Raw genomic sequence first — 18,126 nt, 5'->3', positions numbered from 1 at the left:
CGGAAGATGAAGAGGTCGTCCATCTTTATACGCGGTCAGTAAGGCAGAGACGCAAGCACACACCAATGACAATGACAAACCCTTTCAGCATAATAAGACACATCAGGCTCAGTCACTTCAAAATAAAATTTAATCAAGGAATTAACAAAATCATACTCTTGATTAGAAAACATTTCAATACCAACCAATCAGCTGAAACCACCGTCATCAGCTGGCCTCATCACAGCTCACGGAGCTCAAACATTCTACATTACTAAAACAGGCCACGCCCAGAAATGCTAAGTAGAATTCACAACAGGAAGTAAACAGGATGAAAACAAACGGCGTCCTTCATCAACAATCTTCAACTCGATGACAAAGTGAAACTGGCTCGGCTTTGTCAGCCAATCGGAAGGGAGGATTTAAAAAAAGGTCCAGTGTCCAATCAGAGAGCAGTGTTGTTGGTGAGTCACCGTCGAGGGGGTGGGGCCAGCAGCATATTGGTGGTGGCAGACTCTGGGAACAGGTTGTGGTAGGTAGGCAGAGGGACATAAGATGCAGTGATCATCTTACCTGAAATGAAAGGTGAGAAATCAGAGAGCAGCACTCTGATTGGTTGATGACACAGAGAAACGGTGTCATGTGACAGGATGTCTTACCAGCAAAGTATCTTCCGTGTAGAGAGTTGACAGCGGCCATGGCAGCGGGGATGGTAGGACACTTCAAATAAACGTTTCCCTGAAAAGAGCAGAGGTCAGGGGTCAGAGGTCAAACAGGCTCTGCGCACGCACACGCACACGCACAAACACACACAATAAAATGGAGTGTAATGTTTACCTCCGGGGAGTTCTTGTCAACGTAGATGTGGACAACTCCTCCATGTTTGTTACACTCTTCAATGACATCATGCTGGATGTCGGACTCCCACCCTGGAGCTTCCTCACTGAAACACACACACACAGCTGCACATCAACACACACACGCACACATTACCCAGCATGCATTTGATGTCAGTCCAGAGGTATTATGATGCGTTCACAACAAACGCGAATAGAATCATTCGCGCAAATGAATGACGTGTAAAGTCAATGCAGAGGCGCGAGTAGAGGTCTAGTCGCGCCAATGGCACGACATGCGGAAACGACGCGCATCATCCGCTCAAATAGCGCGCAGTCACACGTACAGCACAAATTCATTTGCGCGAATGATTCGCGAGAGTTGAAATATCTGAACTCCAGCCAATCCATCTCGGCACGATAGCCAATCAGTGCAGATCATCCAAGGACGTGTGTTGTGTGACGTATGGACCAGCAGAGATTCCAGCGCGGATTCCCTCATCTGGAATATGGGACACTTTGATTCTATCACTGTGCAGCTTCCCCAAACTCTGTGACACTACCATGGGATCAGGAATAAACAGGAACTCACTGTGAGGACAGAGAGTGAGGAGGATTATGTGGCGAGTTTTGAAAAACTTTGTCTGTCAGCTATCGGTTGTTGTAGTAGGAAGTTATCTCTGCCCCCTTTAGTATAACCGGCTTCCCCATTCAATGTCCGCGAGCTCAACCTTGTTACTGCGGTCAAGCCAGCCTCCACTTCTGAAACAGAAGTCAAGCCAGCCTCCACTGTCTTCTGTTTGTTGACGAAGGACAGCTGTGGCGTGGGCACCCCCCTCCCTCAAGCATATTTTCGTGTCTTGGCACTCGTTTACACGCGATTTTTGACGCGCCAATTGAGCGAGTCATTTGCGCGAATAGAGCGAGTAAACACAAGACATTCTCGCGTCCATATTCGCGCAAATAGCGCAATCGTTCGCGTTTGGTGTGAACGCACCATTAGAGATCAATCTTCAATGTATGTCTGATCCACAGATCTGATCTGGTAACTGTTATATTGTCTTAATTTATGCTAATCTGATCTAAATAATTTAAATCCAGGATGTTAATCTGCACTACAGTAGGATTACTAAACACTCCTTCAGATTTTAAAGAACTTTGAAAACCTTTTCATAATTGTTTAATTGTTATCATATTTTTTGGGTCTGACTTTCTTCACAGGATGTTCAGTTTTTTCTCAGAATTATGATCACCAATTCTAGAACACCTGCTGTTGCTCTCCATACAGACTGTTTTTCCTGCTAACACCTGATTGGTCTAAACTACTCAGATTACAGACAGAGACCTGTAATGACAGGTTAGTTGTACCTGAAAATAAAAAGCTTTGTCAGGTCTGTCCTCAAGAAGAAAAGGAAACTAATTTTACAATGAAGTTGGGATCCATCATTTCTGATGCATTAAAGGACGTCAGAAAATCTAACCGCTGATTGTCTTTAGTGACACAGCATCAAGCAGATTTGTGTCTCAGTGTAAATGTTTGATCTAGAACAGATTGTGAGCTGCTCTTCATGCAGATATCTGCATACCAACCATGGGAGCTGGGATGCCATTACGCTGGATTTTGTTCCTCCTGCATTTGCTCTCCATACAGACTTTTTTTTCCTGCAGACACCAAAGCTGTCTGATACCTGATTTGTCGATACTACTCAGACTATAAATAGAAACCAACACGTCAAAAAATAAAATCCAGACTCCCATGTCTCTACACTATGTTTTTACAGAAAGCCTCTAAATAGTGTTTTGATAAAATCTATACAATCTACTTGAAATAAATATATCATATACTATAAATGCATTTTACTTATTTTGATTTGTGAGCTGTGAGTAACTGAAAGCAGGTACGAGTTCCAGGTTAAAGTGTTTAAGTTGTTCAAACACGTGTTTCCACAGAGACTAAATTATTAGGATCCATCAACAGGCAGCTGTTTCAGTTTAAACACACTCTACAGTACAGACAGATGTAGAGACAGACAGGTGTAGAGACAGACAGATGTAGAGACAGACAGATGTAGAGACAGACAGGTGTAAAGACAGAAAGATGTATAGACAGACAGACAGACAGACATACAGACAGAGACAGACAGACAGACAGACATATGTATAGACAGACAGATGTAGAGACAGACAGACAGGTTTACAGACAGGTTTACAGACAGACAGACGGACATACAGACAGATGTAGAGACAGACAGGTGTAGAGACGGACAGGTGTGTGTACCTTTGGGGGTTGAACATGTTAGACAGCTGGAAGCAGTGCGTTGCGAGCGGCTGAGAAGGGAGACTCATAGCAGCAGAGTTCATGTTCATGTTCATGTTCATGTTCATGTTCATGTTCATGTTGAGAGCTGGATTCATGGCAGCTGAAACACACACACACACACACACACACACACACACACACACACACACACACACACATAAACACACGCACATACACAGACGTTATTGTCATGGAGAACAACTTGTTGTTCTGATCTAGCTGTAAGAAAAGGGAGATCCTGCAGAGAGAACATTTTCATGGTAAAATGTTAGGACGGTACACAGAGAATACATCACTTTTTGATAATCCCAGGCTAGCTGTTTCCCTCTACTTACAGTCTTTATGCTAAGCTAGGCTAATCAATTCCTGCATTGAGAGAGATATGTAGAGATGAGAAACATAGGTTTGGAGTTTTATTTCTCTCGTGTGAAATATTTTACTTCACTGTTGAAGGACTTGTTTTCAGTTGAAGGTATTTAATAGCGTCTTGGACTTCAGACACCTGAGTCTTCAAGCAGGTAGACGTTTTGTAACTTTGCTGGGCTCTGGTCAAACTAAGTCAAACCATTCAAACACATAGCTAATGCTAAAGCCTCTGACAAAGTCAACGTTGCTGTTAGAATGATTGATGGGGCAGAATTCCCTTTTATCGTAAACACTGGCATCGGCTTTAGGTGGAGGAGCAGGCTCTACAGTTAGTGATCGCTGCTCTTTAGTGTCAGAGCGGAACAGGCAGAAGTTTCAGTCGTTGTTCAGTCACAAATCACTCTGCCTAACTCCCGTCTTTATCATAGACTGTATAAAATATGATGACTCGTAATCTCAATATCTTCGAAATTGCTGCGATAGAAAAAAAATTCAGCCCCTGTACAGTGTGTGCCGATCAAGAAATTAGCTATCCAGACTACACTCGTCTTTTGTACCAGTGTTAAGTGCAGCAGAAAAACACCCAGTCAATAAACTAAACAGTGTGTTTGTGTACCTGAAACAGCAGCCATGGCTCCAATAGCAATCGCTCCACTCATCTGCAGAGCCTGCTGAGCTGCAGGAGGGATCTGTAGACCTGTGCCTGTTCACACACACAGACACACACTCAGGTAAATGTTTAAGTAAGGGAGGATGTTCATATGGGATGTTAGAACTGGTGGTCGGCGTGTCTCACCCTCTGCAAGTCGGGCCATCAGCTGCAGTCGGCCCGTGGTTCCAAGGTCGATACCAGTGCGTTCCAGCTCGTCGCTGTCCAGGAAAGAGGAGGCAGTGGAGGCGTCGGTCCGCTCCGTCACATTACCAACCTTCATCGGTCGACCGGCCAGCTCGAAGCCGTTCAGCTGATCCAGAGCTTTCTTGGCACACTCTGCATCTGAGAACTGACAGAGGAGCAGATGTATGGGAGGTTATCAGGCACCTCTCCTTTAGAATCATTTACCAGTCAGGGTCCAGGAGGCAGACCCCCTCTGTACTTTCAAGATTAGGCTTCAATCTTTCCTTTTTTAGTAAAGCTTACAGTTAGAGCTGGCTCAGGCTTGGACCAGCTCTTAGTTATGCTGCTTTAGGCTTAGACTGCTAGGGGAAATTACAAACTGGGATCCTGTCTGTCTCTCTCTCTCTCTCCTCTGTCTACCTGTCACTTACTTTAACTCTCCCTGTCCCATTAAAGTTACTAACCATAGACCTTTCTGGAGTCCCTGAGCTCCCTTGTCTCGTAGTTTCCTCTGTATCTCTGCCGTAAACAGCCTGCTGCTGTGGACATTCCAGACTCCAGCTGCTACAACTACTACTACTACCACTATCATCTCTCTCTCTTCATCTCCTCTATCCCTCTCTCCAACTCGGTCTCAGCAGATGTGTGTCTAACATGAGTCTGGTTCTGCTTGTGGTTTCTGCTTGTTAAAGGAAGTTTGTTGTTGCCACTGTAACTTGTTGAATGCTGCAAAGTGCTCTGCTCATGGTGGATTAAGATGAGATCAGACTGAGTCCTGTCTGTAAAATGGAACTGGATCTAATCCCGTCTTGATGTTGGGTCTTTGTCTGCTCTGTTTGTAAAGAGTCTTCAGATAACATGTCCCAAGTCCCACTGTGGACCCACAGATCAAAATCCAGTTTGGATCACAAAACCTCATGCCCACTAAGTCTGCCCGGAATCTGGGTGTCATGATCGATGACCAGTTAACCTTCAAGGTTCATGTTGCCTCGATTGCTCGGTCCTGCCGTTTTTCCCTCTATAACATCAAGAGGATTAGACCCTACCTGACAGAACACGCAACACAGCTTCTGGTTCAGGCTCTTGTAATGTCACGCATTGACTACTGCAACTCTCTACTGGCATGCACAGTTAAACCTCTGCAAACGATCCAGAATGCAGCAGCAGGTCTGGTCTTCAGCCAGCCTAAGACAGCTCATGTCACTCCCCTGCTCATTTTGCTAAACTGGCTTCCAGTTGCAGCTCGCATCAGATACAAAACTCTAATCATGACTTACAAAGCAGGAACCAAAACCACTCCAGTTTACCTGGAACCCCTCATCCAGGTCTACTGCCCTTCTCGCCTGCTACGCTCAGCCTCTGAAAAGCGCCCTGCACCCAAATTGACTTGAAGCACTTTGTTACCCATACTGATCTTGTTTCCTCTTGTCTAGATCTTTGCTTGTGTTGTGTTTGTCCTTGTATGTACGTCGCTTTGGATGAAAGCGTCTGCTAAATGACACTGTAACATTGTAACATTTGTTGTGATTTGGCACTTTATAAATAAAGATTGATAATAATAAGATAAGAGAGTACTGCATATATTTCACCAGATAATGATGTACAGTCAGCACATTCGAGGTGATGATGAAGAACTCACAGTGATGAAGCCGTAGCCTTTCGAGCGTCCAGTCTCACTGTCCATCATCAGCTGGATGCTCTCGATCTGTGAGACAAACCCCACACACTCTACTTTACTATGTGTTCATACAGGTGAATGTAAAGAAGTTCTGACAAAGTACAGAGTGTGTATTTAAAGTATGTATGTGTGTTGTCAAGTGCTGGTGTGTGTAGATGTGTAAAATGTGAAGGAGTGTCTGACCCGTCCAAATGGCTCAAAGATTCCTCTCAGCATCTCCTCAGTGATGTTGAAGTGCAGCGAGCCGACGTAGAGCCTCATAGGTCCTGCTGAACCTTTCTGAAGGTTGTTGGCTGCTGCTGCTGCTCTGTTCTTCTCTGCCTGCGCGCACACACGAACACACGAACATACACACACATACAGAGGAGTGTCAGCGGGGTACTCTGATGTGACTAATGTTGATTGTTTAGACAAACTTCAGGAGTGTGAGTGAGTGTGTGTGTGTGTGTGTGTGTGTGTGTGTGTGTGTGTGTACCTGTGAAGCCTGTACAATAATGGGAACTCCCAGCAGCCTTTGCCCTGTCAACCCGATGGCCAGAGGAACCGAGTTGGCCTCCATGAACTCGATGTAGGCGATGCCCTTCGACCTGCGGGAGTTCCTGTCAGAGATCATCCTCACATCTCGAACCTGTGGAGGACCCACAGCAGATCAGGTGACCACGCCCCTCATTATGCTCCACTCTGAGCCACTCGTGTTATTTTGGGCTCTTATGAGGTCTCCTTGACATTAGGCGGATGCACAAAGTGACTATCAGTGGAGCTGAATTTCAATCATCAACACAGGATGAGGGTGTTTACCTTCCCCACAGCAGAGAAGAAGTCCTCCAGGTCTCGAGGTCGTATCCTGGCTGCCAGCTGCATGCAGAACACGGTCCGAGCATCTCGTTCCTCTGGAGTCAGGTTGTCTATCGGCAGTCTGCACACAGAAACAGACAAAACAAACACGTTCAAAAGGCTGCAGGCGCCACATTTTGTCACAATGTTGGACTCTGGCTCTTGAGGTCTGGTTCAATGTGGTTATTTTAGCTATTTGAGACACATTTCTCACCCTCCTGAACACACACTCAAACTTCAAACTTATGTTAACTTAGCTAGGCACAAACCTTGACGACTTCTAGGTCTTAACCTATTTGAAGACCGTGGGAGATCAATCCTCTGAAAAAACACACACACACACACACACACACACACACACACACACACACACACACACACACACACACACACACACACACACACACACACACACACACACACACACACACACACACACACACACACACACACACACACACACACACACACACACACAAGACGAATCCTTAAGGATGCTAGAAAACACACTGAATGTTTGTGGTAACGATTCCACAGACATGAGATCGCACAGAAGGTTGCGTGATCAAATGTGACGTCAGCCGCTGGTCCTGGCGTGTGTTCTGTCATTCGGCAATAAAAACTAGGGATATAATCTCTATTGGTGAATAATCTAATAAAGCTTCTCTTCTTTTTCAGTATTCCACCTGGCTCAGGGTTCGCTTGTGTTCGTGTTTGCTCTCATGGTTGTGAGCTGAAAACATCTGGTTGGTGACACTTCCCAGTCCGCTCCTCTCATTGGCTATTTCAGATATTCCATTTGAGGCAGTACGACTTGGAATCATAAATATAAAACATGTTTGATAATTACAATTCAAGATCGGGGGGGGGGGCTCTGACCCGGTTGGGAGCATAAAAATAGTCGTACTGACACCACACAAGGGAGGATCATTTGGACAAATCAGGTTGTGATGAGCCCTGAATCTGAGGTATGTACAGTCATGGCCAAAAGTTTTGAGAATGACACAACTACTAATTTTCACAAAGTCTGCTGTTTCAGTTTTTATAATGGCAATTTGCATATACTCCAGATTGTTATGAGGAGTGATCAGCTCAACTGCAATTAATTGCAAAGTCCCTCTTTGCCTTGAAAATGAACTTTATCACCAAAAACACATTTGCACTGCATTTCAGCCCTGCCACAAAAGGACCAGCTAACATAATTTCAATGACAGACTGGTGTCACACACATTAACACAGGTGTGGGTGTTGATGAGGACAAGGCTGGCGATCAATCTGTCATGATTGAGTGACTGGACACTTTAAAAGGAAGATGGTGCATGACACCTTTGTTCCTCATCTGTTAGCCATGGTTACCTGCAAGGAAACACGTGCAGTCATCATTGCATTGCACAAAAAGGGCCTAACAGGGAAGTTTATAGCAGCGAGTAAGATTGCACCTCAGTCAACCGTCTATCGAATTATCAAGAACTTCAAGGAGAGAGGTTCAATTGTTGTCAAACAGGCTCCAGGGCGCCCAAGAAAGTCCAGCAAGCGCCAGGACCGTCTCCTGAAGGTGTTACAGCTGCGGGATCGGGCCACCACCAGTGTAGAGCTTGCTCAGGAATGGCAGCAGGCAGGTGTGAGTGCATCTGCACGCACAGTGAGGCGAAGACTTTTGGAGGAAGGCCTGGTGTCAAGGAGGGCAGCAAAGAAGCCACTTCTCTCCAGTAAAAACATCAGGGACAGACTGATATTCTGCAGAAGGTACAGGGACTGGACTGCTGAGGACTGGGGTAAAGTCATTTTCTCTGATGAATCCCCTTTCCCATTGTTTGGGGCATCTGGAGGAAGGCTTGTTCGGAGAAGACGAGGTGAGCGCTACCATCAGTCCTGTCTCTTGCCAACAGTGAAGCATCCTGAGACCATTCATGTGTGGGGTTGCTTTTTGGTCAAGGGAGTGGGCTCTCTCACAATCTTGCCTAAAAACACAGCCATGAATAAAGAATGGTACCAGAAAGTCCTCCGAGAGCAACTTCTCCCAACCATCCAAGGGCAGTTTGGTGATGAAGAATGCCTTTTCCAGCATGATGGAGCACCTTGCCATAAAGCTAAAGTCATAACAAAATGGCTCGGGGAACAAAACATTACGATTTTGGGCCCTTGGCAAGGAAACTCCCCAGATCTTAATCCCATTGAGAACTTGTGGTCAATCCTCAAGAGGCGGGTGGACAATCAAAAACCCACAAATTCTGACAAACTCCAAGCATTGATTATGCAAGAACGGACTGCCATCAGTCAGGATTTGGTCCAGAAGTTGATTGACAGCATGCCAGGGAGAATTGCAGAGGTCTTGGAAAAAGAAGGGTCAACACTGCAAATATTGACTTATTGCATGAATTCTGTGTAATTCTCAATAAAAGCTTTTGATACTTATGAAATGCTTCTAATAGTATTTCATTATACCATAGAAACATCTGACAAAAACACCTAAAAACCCTGAAGCAGCAGACTTTGTGAAAATGTAATATTTGTGTCATTCTCAAAACTTTTGGCCATGACTGTACTACGAACTCTCAGACATATTTTCCTGATCTGGCTTCACTGAACCTAAAAAAGGAGATTCCGCTAATCTGTCACATGAAGCTAGTTATTAACATAATGAGTTAATTTGGAGTTACTCTATGCGCATTTTACCCAGGTAAGTAAACCACCTTTGTAGTACTGAAAATCCAGAGTTAACTCTGAAGTTACCTTGCTAACTGCAAATCTAGGGTGGAGAGGAGCAAATCGAGATCTATATCTGGCTTGAACTCGTCTAGTGCGTCACCGGCCGTACTCTTCTGTCTATTTTTTCTGAAATGCTCGTCCTTTCATTTGGTGATTTATTTCTCATCATGTGTGAGTGAGTGTTTGTTTTCTTTGTTAAATATGAAAAAAACAACCTACAAATAGAACATGAAAAACATTTTGTCACAAACTCTCACCTGATGGGACTCTTCTCCTTCTTGATGGGACTCTTACTCTTTGATCGCCGACGGCTGAGAACACAAAGAGACACAAACAGGGGTCACAACACGGTCTGTTTATTTCTTTTGTTTTTTAACCTCTCTTTAGTTACACTGTTGACGGCTTTGTTTTTAAATTTAAAATATAAGTCAATATTGTACGAGCTGTGTAACTGTCTTGAGTCCAGGTGATCATTTCATTGAAAACCCAATCAGTTTTACAGCCAGAGGGACTCACTGCTTTTGGTGGTCTCTGTAGCGGCCTCCCCTCTCTCTGCTGCCTCGTCGCTCTCTGCTGCGACTTCTTCGTTTCTCTCTGCTGCGGCTGCGCTTACGCTCCCGACTGCGGCTCTTCTTCCTTTCTCGACTTCTGCTTCGTTTCCTGTCACGGCTACGCTTCTTCCTGTCAGACACACAGCAGAACCCAGCCTGATGCCAAAGCACACCTTCGCTCAGACTGCAGAGCCACACATTCAGTCACAGGCCTGCAGCATCAGGTTTCATACCAAGTATTTACAGAGTAACAGCAACCTAAAATTTGAAGCTCATGTGGAAATGCTATAAACTGCAAATTCATCGAGCATGCACTTTAGGCTGGCTGCACCAGAAACCACATACACACCAATTCAAAAAGGACCATCTTTCCAGCAGAAATAAACCTGTTTACTGCCTGGTTCAAAAAATGGCTTTTGGTCGGAATAACTAACTTCTGGATCGGCACACACTGCACTGCAACAGTTCAGAGGATAGCAAGATAACAGATAACAGATGGGTGACGTCTTGGATACTACATGCATTATCTAAAACAGTCTATTGGTAGGAAAAGTTAAGAAGTGGTTTATATGGAATTTAATAATTTTTACAGCACCTAAAAACTGAGTGCCCCCCGTCACATACGAAAAGAAGAAGCAGCGGAACGTTAGCGCTGTGCAGTGTGGGAAATCAGTACGCGAGGGAGACTGGTCTGATGCGGAAATTTTTCTGAATCAGTACAGCATCCAGGAAGTTTTGGCATACTGCAGATTTTGCTCTTGTTCACATACTAAATACTGAATTTTGGCCTAATCAGTACGTACTGCTAGAATAGTAGGCGGTTTCCAAAACAGCCATTGTTTTCTGATAAAAAAAATCTCGTCCTGCTTCCTATCACGGGTCAAATGTTCCACTCTTTTTGAATATGTGCTTTGAAAAATTTAGAGTTTCAACAGTGAGCGTCAGTATTCTGGTCTGTAAGCCCCCCCACCTTCCATCTTCTTAAACAAGATGTCTTCATCATGGAAAAAGAAAAGTTGTTGACGAGTTTATCATAATTTTCTTTCTAGAAATTGATGTTGCATTTTCTGATTTTGAGACACTTGGTTTGGGGGCCTAAAATGAGCGTGGCAAATGAGGTGACACTGCTGCCTCTCTCCTCTGATTCTGACTCGGCTCGTGAAACCTGATGAGAAGCCAAAGAACTGGACAATATGTCAACATCTGCCATCCTGTGAATGAGAGGTCTGTCTGTGTGGTGGTTGTAAAATATCCCACTCCTCTTCACTCTCCTTTTCACAGAGGTGTGCTCAGCCCAGACACTCCGGACTCTTCCTGTTGAAAGGTGTAAAAACGCCACCCCCTCCTTTTCCTGTTCTTACTGATAACACATCACAACAAGGTGAATAAAGCTCAACATCTCTGCAGGATGTCTAACAGTGCTGACAGACTGATGCTTCTCCATCAGAGAGTAACACAGTGGACACACAGGAGAGCAGACAGGGGTTACCTCTTATTGCGGTCCTCCTGTCCATTGGGGCTCTGGCTCTTGGTGTCCTCCTAAGGTCGACAGAGAACAGCATGAGGAGGCAGACGCAACATTCAGGTGTCAGGAGGGGGGACGGGGAAGGGCAGGGGAGGGGTAAGAGAAAATATAGACAAACTTTAATGAGTCAGATTTATACACATTGTTCTGTAGGGGAGGAGGTTTGAAGCTGGGGTGGGGGGGGGGGGGTCAGAGATCAGTCTGGGGCAGTCAGTCAGTCTTAGGCTGAAGTCCGGGCTCTGTCTGTGGGGGGGTCAGTGTGGATGGAGCTCCTGCAGCAGACAGACACTCCACAGTCCAGCTCTTCTTCAGCCGGGTGGATGCCTTGCTGGTTTTGGGTGCTGGGACTCCTCTGAAGGGCCCTGAAGCAGACAGGAGTCTTAGTCACTCAACTCAGCCCAAAACCAGAACCAAGGACACCCCAACCACACTAAAGCTCTGCCTCCCTCTCTCCTGTGTAGGGACCTGCTTGCTGTGTATTCACTGAGTGGACTTAAGTGACTTTAAACTCACCTGGATAAGCCCCTCCCTCCCCGCTGTCGTCTGCACCCTGACTCTGACTTTGGACAAGGCAGACCTTTGGTCCTCCTACGGTCTCTGTCTTTCCGCTTCACGGCTGGCATGTGGATTGATGCTTATGCTAAGCTAATGGCTCATTGTGATGCTAGCAGCCATGCAGTGTGATGTTGCCTGCTCATGATCCACCTGCGAGTAAACAGTTTCTAACTGCTCTTCTGTTTGACCCTCTGACACTTCATCTCCCAGACCTCAGCTGCTCCACATCAGGGAGGTTGGGCCAAACCCAGGTGATACATTTACCAAGGGAGCCACAGTCAAGTTACCATGGGGACCACAGAACAGCAATGCATGATGGGGGCAGTTTACTACCTTCATGTTTGTGACAGATCACACTGGCATTCAGGGGAGTAGAGGTGAGAAATCGTTAGGCAAGTCTACAAAGAGAGATAGATGGGCATTTATTCATGACAGTCTGTAGAGGAAGGTCACGATCATCATCACATCATCACATCATCATCATCAGTGTCAGTCTGACTCTACTGCTCACAGATACCAAACGTCCTCCAGTCCATCCTTTAAAGAAGCTCAAAGCTTGTGTAGCTTCACTGTGATGACCTGACTGTGGTGAGAGCAGGGCCTGGCTGTTCAAAGGGCTGTATCCAGAGAACAATAATCCAGATCTGTTCATCCACTTTTTTCTATCCAGGTTTACACAATCCATCTTCTTCTGACCCAAAACGCTCAACTTACAGTAATTTCAAAAGCCATGGTATGGAGCGACCAGTGTTTCAGTTTAAAGAGCGACCCTGTTAACTGGAGACTTTCAGCCTGATGCATCCCTCACAGATGTCTTTAGATGATCATTAAATATCTGATGAGGATATTTTGACATTTGAATAAAAACTAAACTAGGAGGCATTCCTGAGGACTCCTTCTGTGTTTCAACAGCTGTTATAAACTCCACAAACACTGACACGTTCAGCTGAGGGTCTCCAGTTTACAGGGTCACTCTTCAGACTGTAACACCACGAGCTGACAGAGACGCATTCACATTATCAGGTACAGAGAATACCAATGTTAAGGAGTTATTAAATCAAGTGAATCACAGGTGTGTGTGTGATGTTATTGTGGACGTAGGGTGAAATAAAAACAGAGGGCACTCTACCAATCAGAGACGTTCAGCACTGCAGGCCCTGCCCCTAAAGTTCCTGGACCTTTGGAAAGTATTAACCCTCAAGCAGGAACCTTAAGGGGGGATTAACTGCCCCGAACTAATGTTAGACCCTGGTTCCTACTGTCAAAACCAAGCTACAACCTCTGTCCGCGAGAATTGAAGCCAATGCGGAAGTGATAAAAACTGCAGTTTCTCGAGTGACCGTGGGCTGAGGCTAGCTCCAGAAATACCGGAAACCACATACACACCAATTTAAAAGCTGATCTTTAGAGCAGAAATAAACATGTTTACAGCCTGGTACAAAAAACGAGTGTAGTCTGGATAGCTCATTGCTCTATTGACACACACTGTATGGAGGCAGATTTTTTCAAAACGTGGCAGTTTTGAAGATATAAGATTACCAGTTTTCCTAAAGAAGAGGCACAGCTGACTTGATTGACAGGCGGGGACACTGTAGCTGTTGGCTAGGAGGCTCGAAGCCCGCCTCTTTACCTCACACTTAGTTTGGTTTAGTTCAGCATTTCCAATATGGCTCGCACCGACGATTAGCCACAAAACAGCGCTTCAGAAACAGATGGGTGACGTCACAGATACTACATCCATTACTTATACAGTCTATGGTCGAAGCGCATAGAGTTCCTAAAAGGGCCCTAGTTTCTGTGGAAAGTTCTTGTGCTTGAAAAGAACCTTTAATCTACACGTAATGCAGTGATTTAGTGCAAAATATAAAATCCGCTATTTCACGCGACAGGTGTGTGTGGGAGAAACTCCTGCATACTATCTAACTTGTGAAAAATGCATTTACTTTGGATGTTTCGGTCATCAACCTTCATCAGGCAGGAAAGTAGGAAAGGGTAGGACATCTAAAAAAACATGTGCTGCAACTAATTATCATCATATCAGGTCAGAGTTAATAAAACAAGTAAATAAAACAGATAAATATAGAATTGTTCAGGCCTGGAGGGACATTATGCATGGTGTGTTTTGGTCAGATTAGAGCATGGAGGACTGAGAAAAAAACCTACTTCCTGTTTCTTGGCAAAACACCTAACTTTGAGGGCTCGCCACAGCCACATGCTCAGACTTTAGTGAAGGAACTTATGGATTTTTCATCTTTAAAAGGACACTTTTAGCTGTAATACTCATTTTAAGTGGATCGGACATATCGTAACGGAGAAGAAAATGTTTAATGGACCCCTTGAAACGGTCTAAAATTGGTGGTTTTCACCAGTTTTCCAAAATATCTCACGTCCTGCCAGGATTGGACCACAACGTTAAGAGACTATTCTTTAAGTTTTAGAGCCCCAAGTGGATGTTCAAAAGAACATCTTTCTCAGTGAAAGTGTCCCGAGGCAGTCGGAACCTAAAGCCCAGAGGCACACATGAAACACTTTTTCGTGTCAAAAAAACATTAAAATATCTACTTTTTTCACGAGGTCTGACATCCCTGCATGTTCAGGCCCTCAATGAGCCACTCAAACGTATTATACAATAGTTATAATAATAATCCTAGAGTCCATAAATCAAAACAAGTAAAGCAATAAATTATCAACACATACATTCAAACTAAAGAGGCGGTAATAGTCCCGAATAGATAATAATCAAAAACAGGAAAATGACCATCACTAGAACAAAAATGTGAATCAATAAGACTCCGCCCAAAAACACACACTCTTCTCTCTCTCCTAAAAATGTAACCAAAAGCATAAAATGCACAAATATAACAGGTAGCAAACATGTGTCAAGTCAGCTGTGGCTCTCATAATACAAAACTGCCACGTTTTCCCTCCTGTACAGTGTGTGCCGTTCGAGAAATGAGCTATCCAGACTACACTCATCTTTTGAACCAGGCTGTAAACATGTTTATTTCTGCTGCAAAGATCATCTTTTTTTAATTTGTGTGTATGTGGTTTCTGGTACTTCCAGAGCCTGTCTCAAGCGGACACTTGAGAAACTGCCGTTACACGCAACACTTCCGCATTGGCTTCAATTCTTGTGGCTGGAGGTTGTTGCTTGGTCTGTTAGTATACTTCAATAGGAGGAAAAGATAATCCCCATCTAGACTAAAAAAAAGGTCTAATAGAAAGTCACCATCAGAATGAAACTATCTCTAATCACTCATCACATCTAGACGCACTAAAAAACAGGTCATTTGATGTTGTCACATATTGTCCATAGGACCTTTTTGTTCTTGTAATCCAGCCTCAGCTTGGATCAGGATTTACTGACTTACTGGATCAAAGTTTAAACCCTGTTTAAAAGTTTAACCACACAAACTGAATGTTGGATCCAGATAAAACCCAGACTGGATGACCTGATTGTTTCTGATTGTATTTGTTTTATTAAACAAGCCTCATATCGCACTACGTCCAGTGAACACATCAAGTTCTTCATCCCCGGTATTTCTACTGTTTTCGGCCGTAATTCCTTTAATTTTGCAGCAGCTAAGGGCTGGAATAACTTACAAAACACCTTCAAACTCTCAATGTTGACTCCACTCACAACCTTCAAGCTAAAACTTCCAACAGATTGTAGTTGACTGTTGCTCCTGCTGATCACTTGTTCACTTTTGTTCTATTTTATGTTTATATAGATGTGTGTGTATGTGTTCCTGTTGGCACCTCTTGGTCGTTTCATGTTTGCAAATGAGAACTGGTTCTCAAACATTTTTACCTGGTAAAATAAAGGTCTAATAAATAATAATATTCTGTTTAAACTTCTGATAGAACTATTTCATCAGCTTGTTTTATAATGTAGTCCGCCTGTATGTCACCCTGTAACTCTGGTTTTGAAAGGTTAAATACATTTATTTTTCAGTTTCATACATTTATTCTTTTATAGGACCGCAATCCCCAATCCAAAACTATCTGACTTCTGTAATATGATCCTTTACTTTAGATCTGGGTTGAGGTCATGTTTTCTGGTTTCTCTAGTCTCTGGAGTTTTCTGATGGACGGATTGTTTACTTTTGTTGTTTGTGTTTGTGGGGGAGCTTTGGACTGCCAGAAGGAGGTTTTAAGTTGTGTAAACCATCATAAGAAGCGCTGCTCCCACCTGAGGACCTGGAGCAGTAGAGTCCGGCTGACAGTCTGGGTGACACAGAGGACAAACTAACTCTCACCTTCCTGTACGGAGCCTCCAGCATCGCCTCGATGTCCAGGTCGTCCGCCATACTGCTGCTGATCTGCGCACACACACGCACGCACGCACGCACGCACACACACACACACACACACACACACACACACACACACACACACACACACACACACACACACACACACAGAGTAAATACTCTGATAAAGTGCTCTGAAGTCACAGGGTCCATCCAGCTCTGGTCTTTCTACAAACCCGCCTGGTGAGACCTGAACCCTGACCGAGTCCTCACACGGACTGACCCGCTAATAACCACCGGACAGCCACAGTCCCGTTACCGTGATCCCAGCGTTCGTCCACCTGATGCTGTGACCTCTTCCTGTTTACAGTCAGGTGAACAACTGGTGAACATAACCTGAGCCGTTAACCGGACAGCTGCTAGCTCAGAGGCACGCGCAGAAGGCTGTCAGTGAAGTCGCCAGCCGAAGCTGAGCAGGCCTCGCGCAGTGTTTTCCCAAAATTTCCCGCCTTTTAACCGGCCGAACACCGAGTCGGTGTTGGAGGAGGGGTCTGAGTGGAGTCTTACCTGGATTCACAGCAGCACAGAGGAAAATAACCAATAACACTGTCTCTCTCGGTTAATGGTCGCTCTTCAGTCGTTGCCCTCGCGCAGGGAGTCCGTGCATTAAATGGCGTATGATGCGAGCCCGTCACTTCTCGCGAGAAAAAAACTTCCGCGAGATGATAACAACAGTACACAGCCACGACCTGACGTATGTACGGTGGCCCTAAAGTGCAAATCACAAGGCAATTCAGAAAACACTACGACAAATCAGAAAACACTACTGCAAATCAGAAAACACTACGACAAATCAGAAAACACTACTGCAAATCAGAAAACACTACGACAAATCAGAAAACACTACTGCAAATCAGAAAACACTACGACAAATCAGAAAACACTACGACAAATCAGAAAACACTATGACAAATCAGAAAACACTACGGCAATTCAGAAAACACTTCAGCAAATCAGAAAACACTATGACAAATCAGAAAACACTACGGCAATTCAGAAAACACTACGGCAATTCAGAAAACACTTCAGCAAATCAGAAAACACTTCAGCAAATCAGAAAACACTATGACAAATCAGAAAACACTACGACAAATCAGAAAACACTACGGCAATTCAGAAAACACTTCAGCAAATCAGAAAACACTACAGCAAATCAGAAAACAGTACGGCAAATCAGAAAACACTACGGCAAATCAGAAAACACAATGGCAAATCAAAAATCACGACAACTTTAACCAACCCGGAAGAAGTAGGTACCCTCCGGGGGACGTACACAGACTCATGTTTATGTTTTGGAATGTAAGCATATCCAGTATCACGTCATATCCATGTCCTGCATCAAAGTATTCTTTAATAGCAGCATGTATGTTGTTGCTAGCAGCACTCGTATTTGGAAAACATGTAAGCCATGTCCTTCCGGGTCAAAGGATAGACCAGTCCAATCAGCGACGAGTCATGCCCCCCGAGGGTACCTACTTTTTCCGGTTTGGTTAATGTCGTAGTGTTTTCTGAATCGCCGTTATGATTTGCACTTCAGGGCCACCGTACATAGGTTCAACAGGAGCATAGACATGCAGGGTTACCGAGGCGGTGTGCTCAGAGGGGGCAGGGTTAGGCTTACTCTA

General features: G+C 44.5%; 1 protein-coding gene across 6 annotated transcripts; it reads right to left on the bottom strand.

Annotated features, from left to right (window-relative positions):
- Window positions 1-112: 112 nt before the first annotated feature.
- On the bottom strand, window positions 113-17,147 carry LOC117815363 (RNA-binding protein 39-like). Of its 6 annotated transcripts, XM_034687055.1 has the most exons (16): window positions 17,009-17,120; window positions 16,448-16,510; window positions 12,522-12,586; window positions 11,598-11,647; window positions 10,074-10,238; window positions 9,815-9,868; window positions 6,813-6,930; window positions 6,490-6,642; window positions 6,198-6,335; window positions 5,976-6,041; window positions 4,298-4,502; window positions 4,118-4,204; window positions 3,094-3,235; window positions 817-922; window positions 639-717; window positions 114-552 (listed from the first exon to the last, which is right to left on the bottom strand). In XM_034687055.1, the coding sequence occupies exons 3-16, from the start codon at window positions 12,525-12,527 to the stop codon at window positions 449-451; spliced, it is 1,473 nt and encodes a 490-aa protein (XP_034542946.1). In that variant the 5' UTR covers window positions 12,528-12,586; window positions 16,448-16,510; window positions 17,009-17,120; the 3' UTR covers window positions 114-448. The 6 variants fall into 6 exon arrangements, with proteins under 6 accessions (XP_034542918.1, XP_034542928.1, XP_034542936.1 ...); XM_034687027.1 differs by lacking the exon at window positions 12,522-12,586 and having other exon boundaries at window positions 113-552; XM_034687037.1 differs by lacking the exons at window positions 12,522-12,586; window positions 17,009-17,120 and adding an exon at window positions 16,682-16,915 and having other exon boundaries at window positions 113-552.
- Window positions 17,148-18,126: the final 979 nt, after the last annotated feature.

The sequence above is a fragment of the Notolabrus celidotus genome, chromosome 1 (genome assembly GCF_009762535.1).
Source record: "Notolabrus celidotus isolate fNotCel1 chromosome 1, fNotCel1.pri, whole genome shotgun sequence".
Lineage (NCBI taxonomy): Eukaryota > Metazoa > Chordata > Actinopteri > Labriformes > Labridae > Notolabrus > Notolabrus celidotus.
This window is presented reverse-complemented; position numbering and strand designations above follow the sequence as displayed.

Bases quoted from the DNA above. Each gene is read 5' to 3' on its own strand.
- LOC117815363 (XM_034687027.1), bottom strand. From the start codon at position 16,498: ATGGCGGACGACCTGGACATCGAGGCGATGCTGGAGGCTCCGTACAGG. The intron at 11,648-16,447 runs GTGAGAGTTAGT...TGTCGACCTTAG, and splicing joins TGGAGGCTCCGTACAGGAAG to GAGGACACCAAGAGCCAGAG. The intron at 718-816 runs GTAAACATTACA...TGCTCTTTTCAG, and splicing joins TTGACAAGAACTCCCCGGAG to GGAAACGTTTATTTGAAGTG.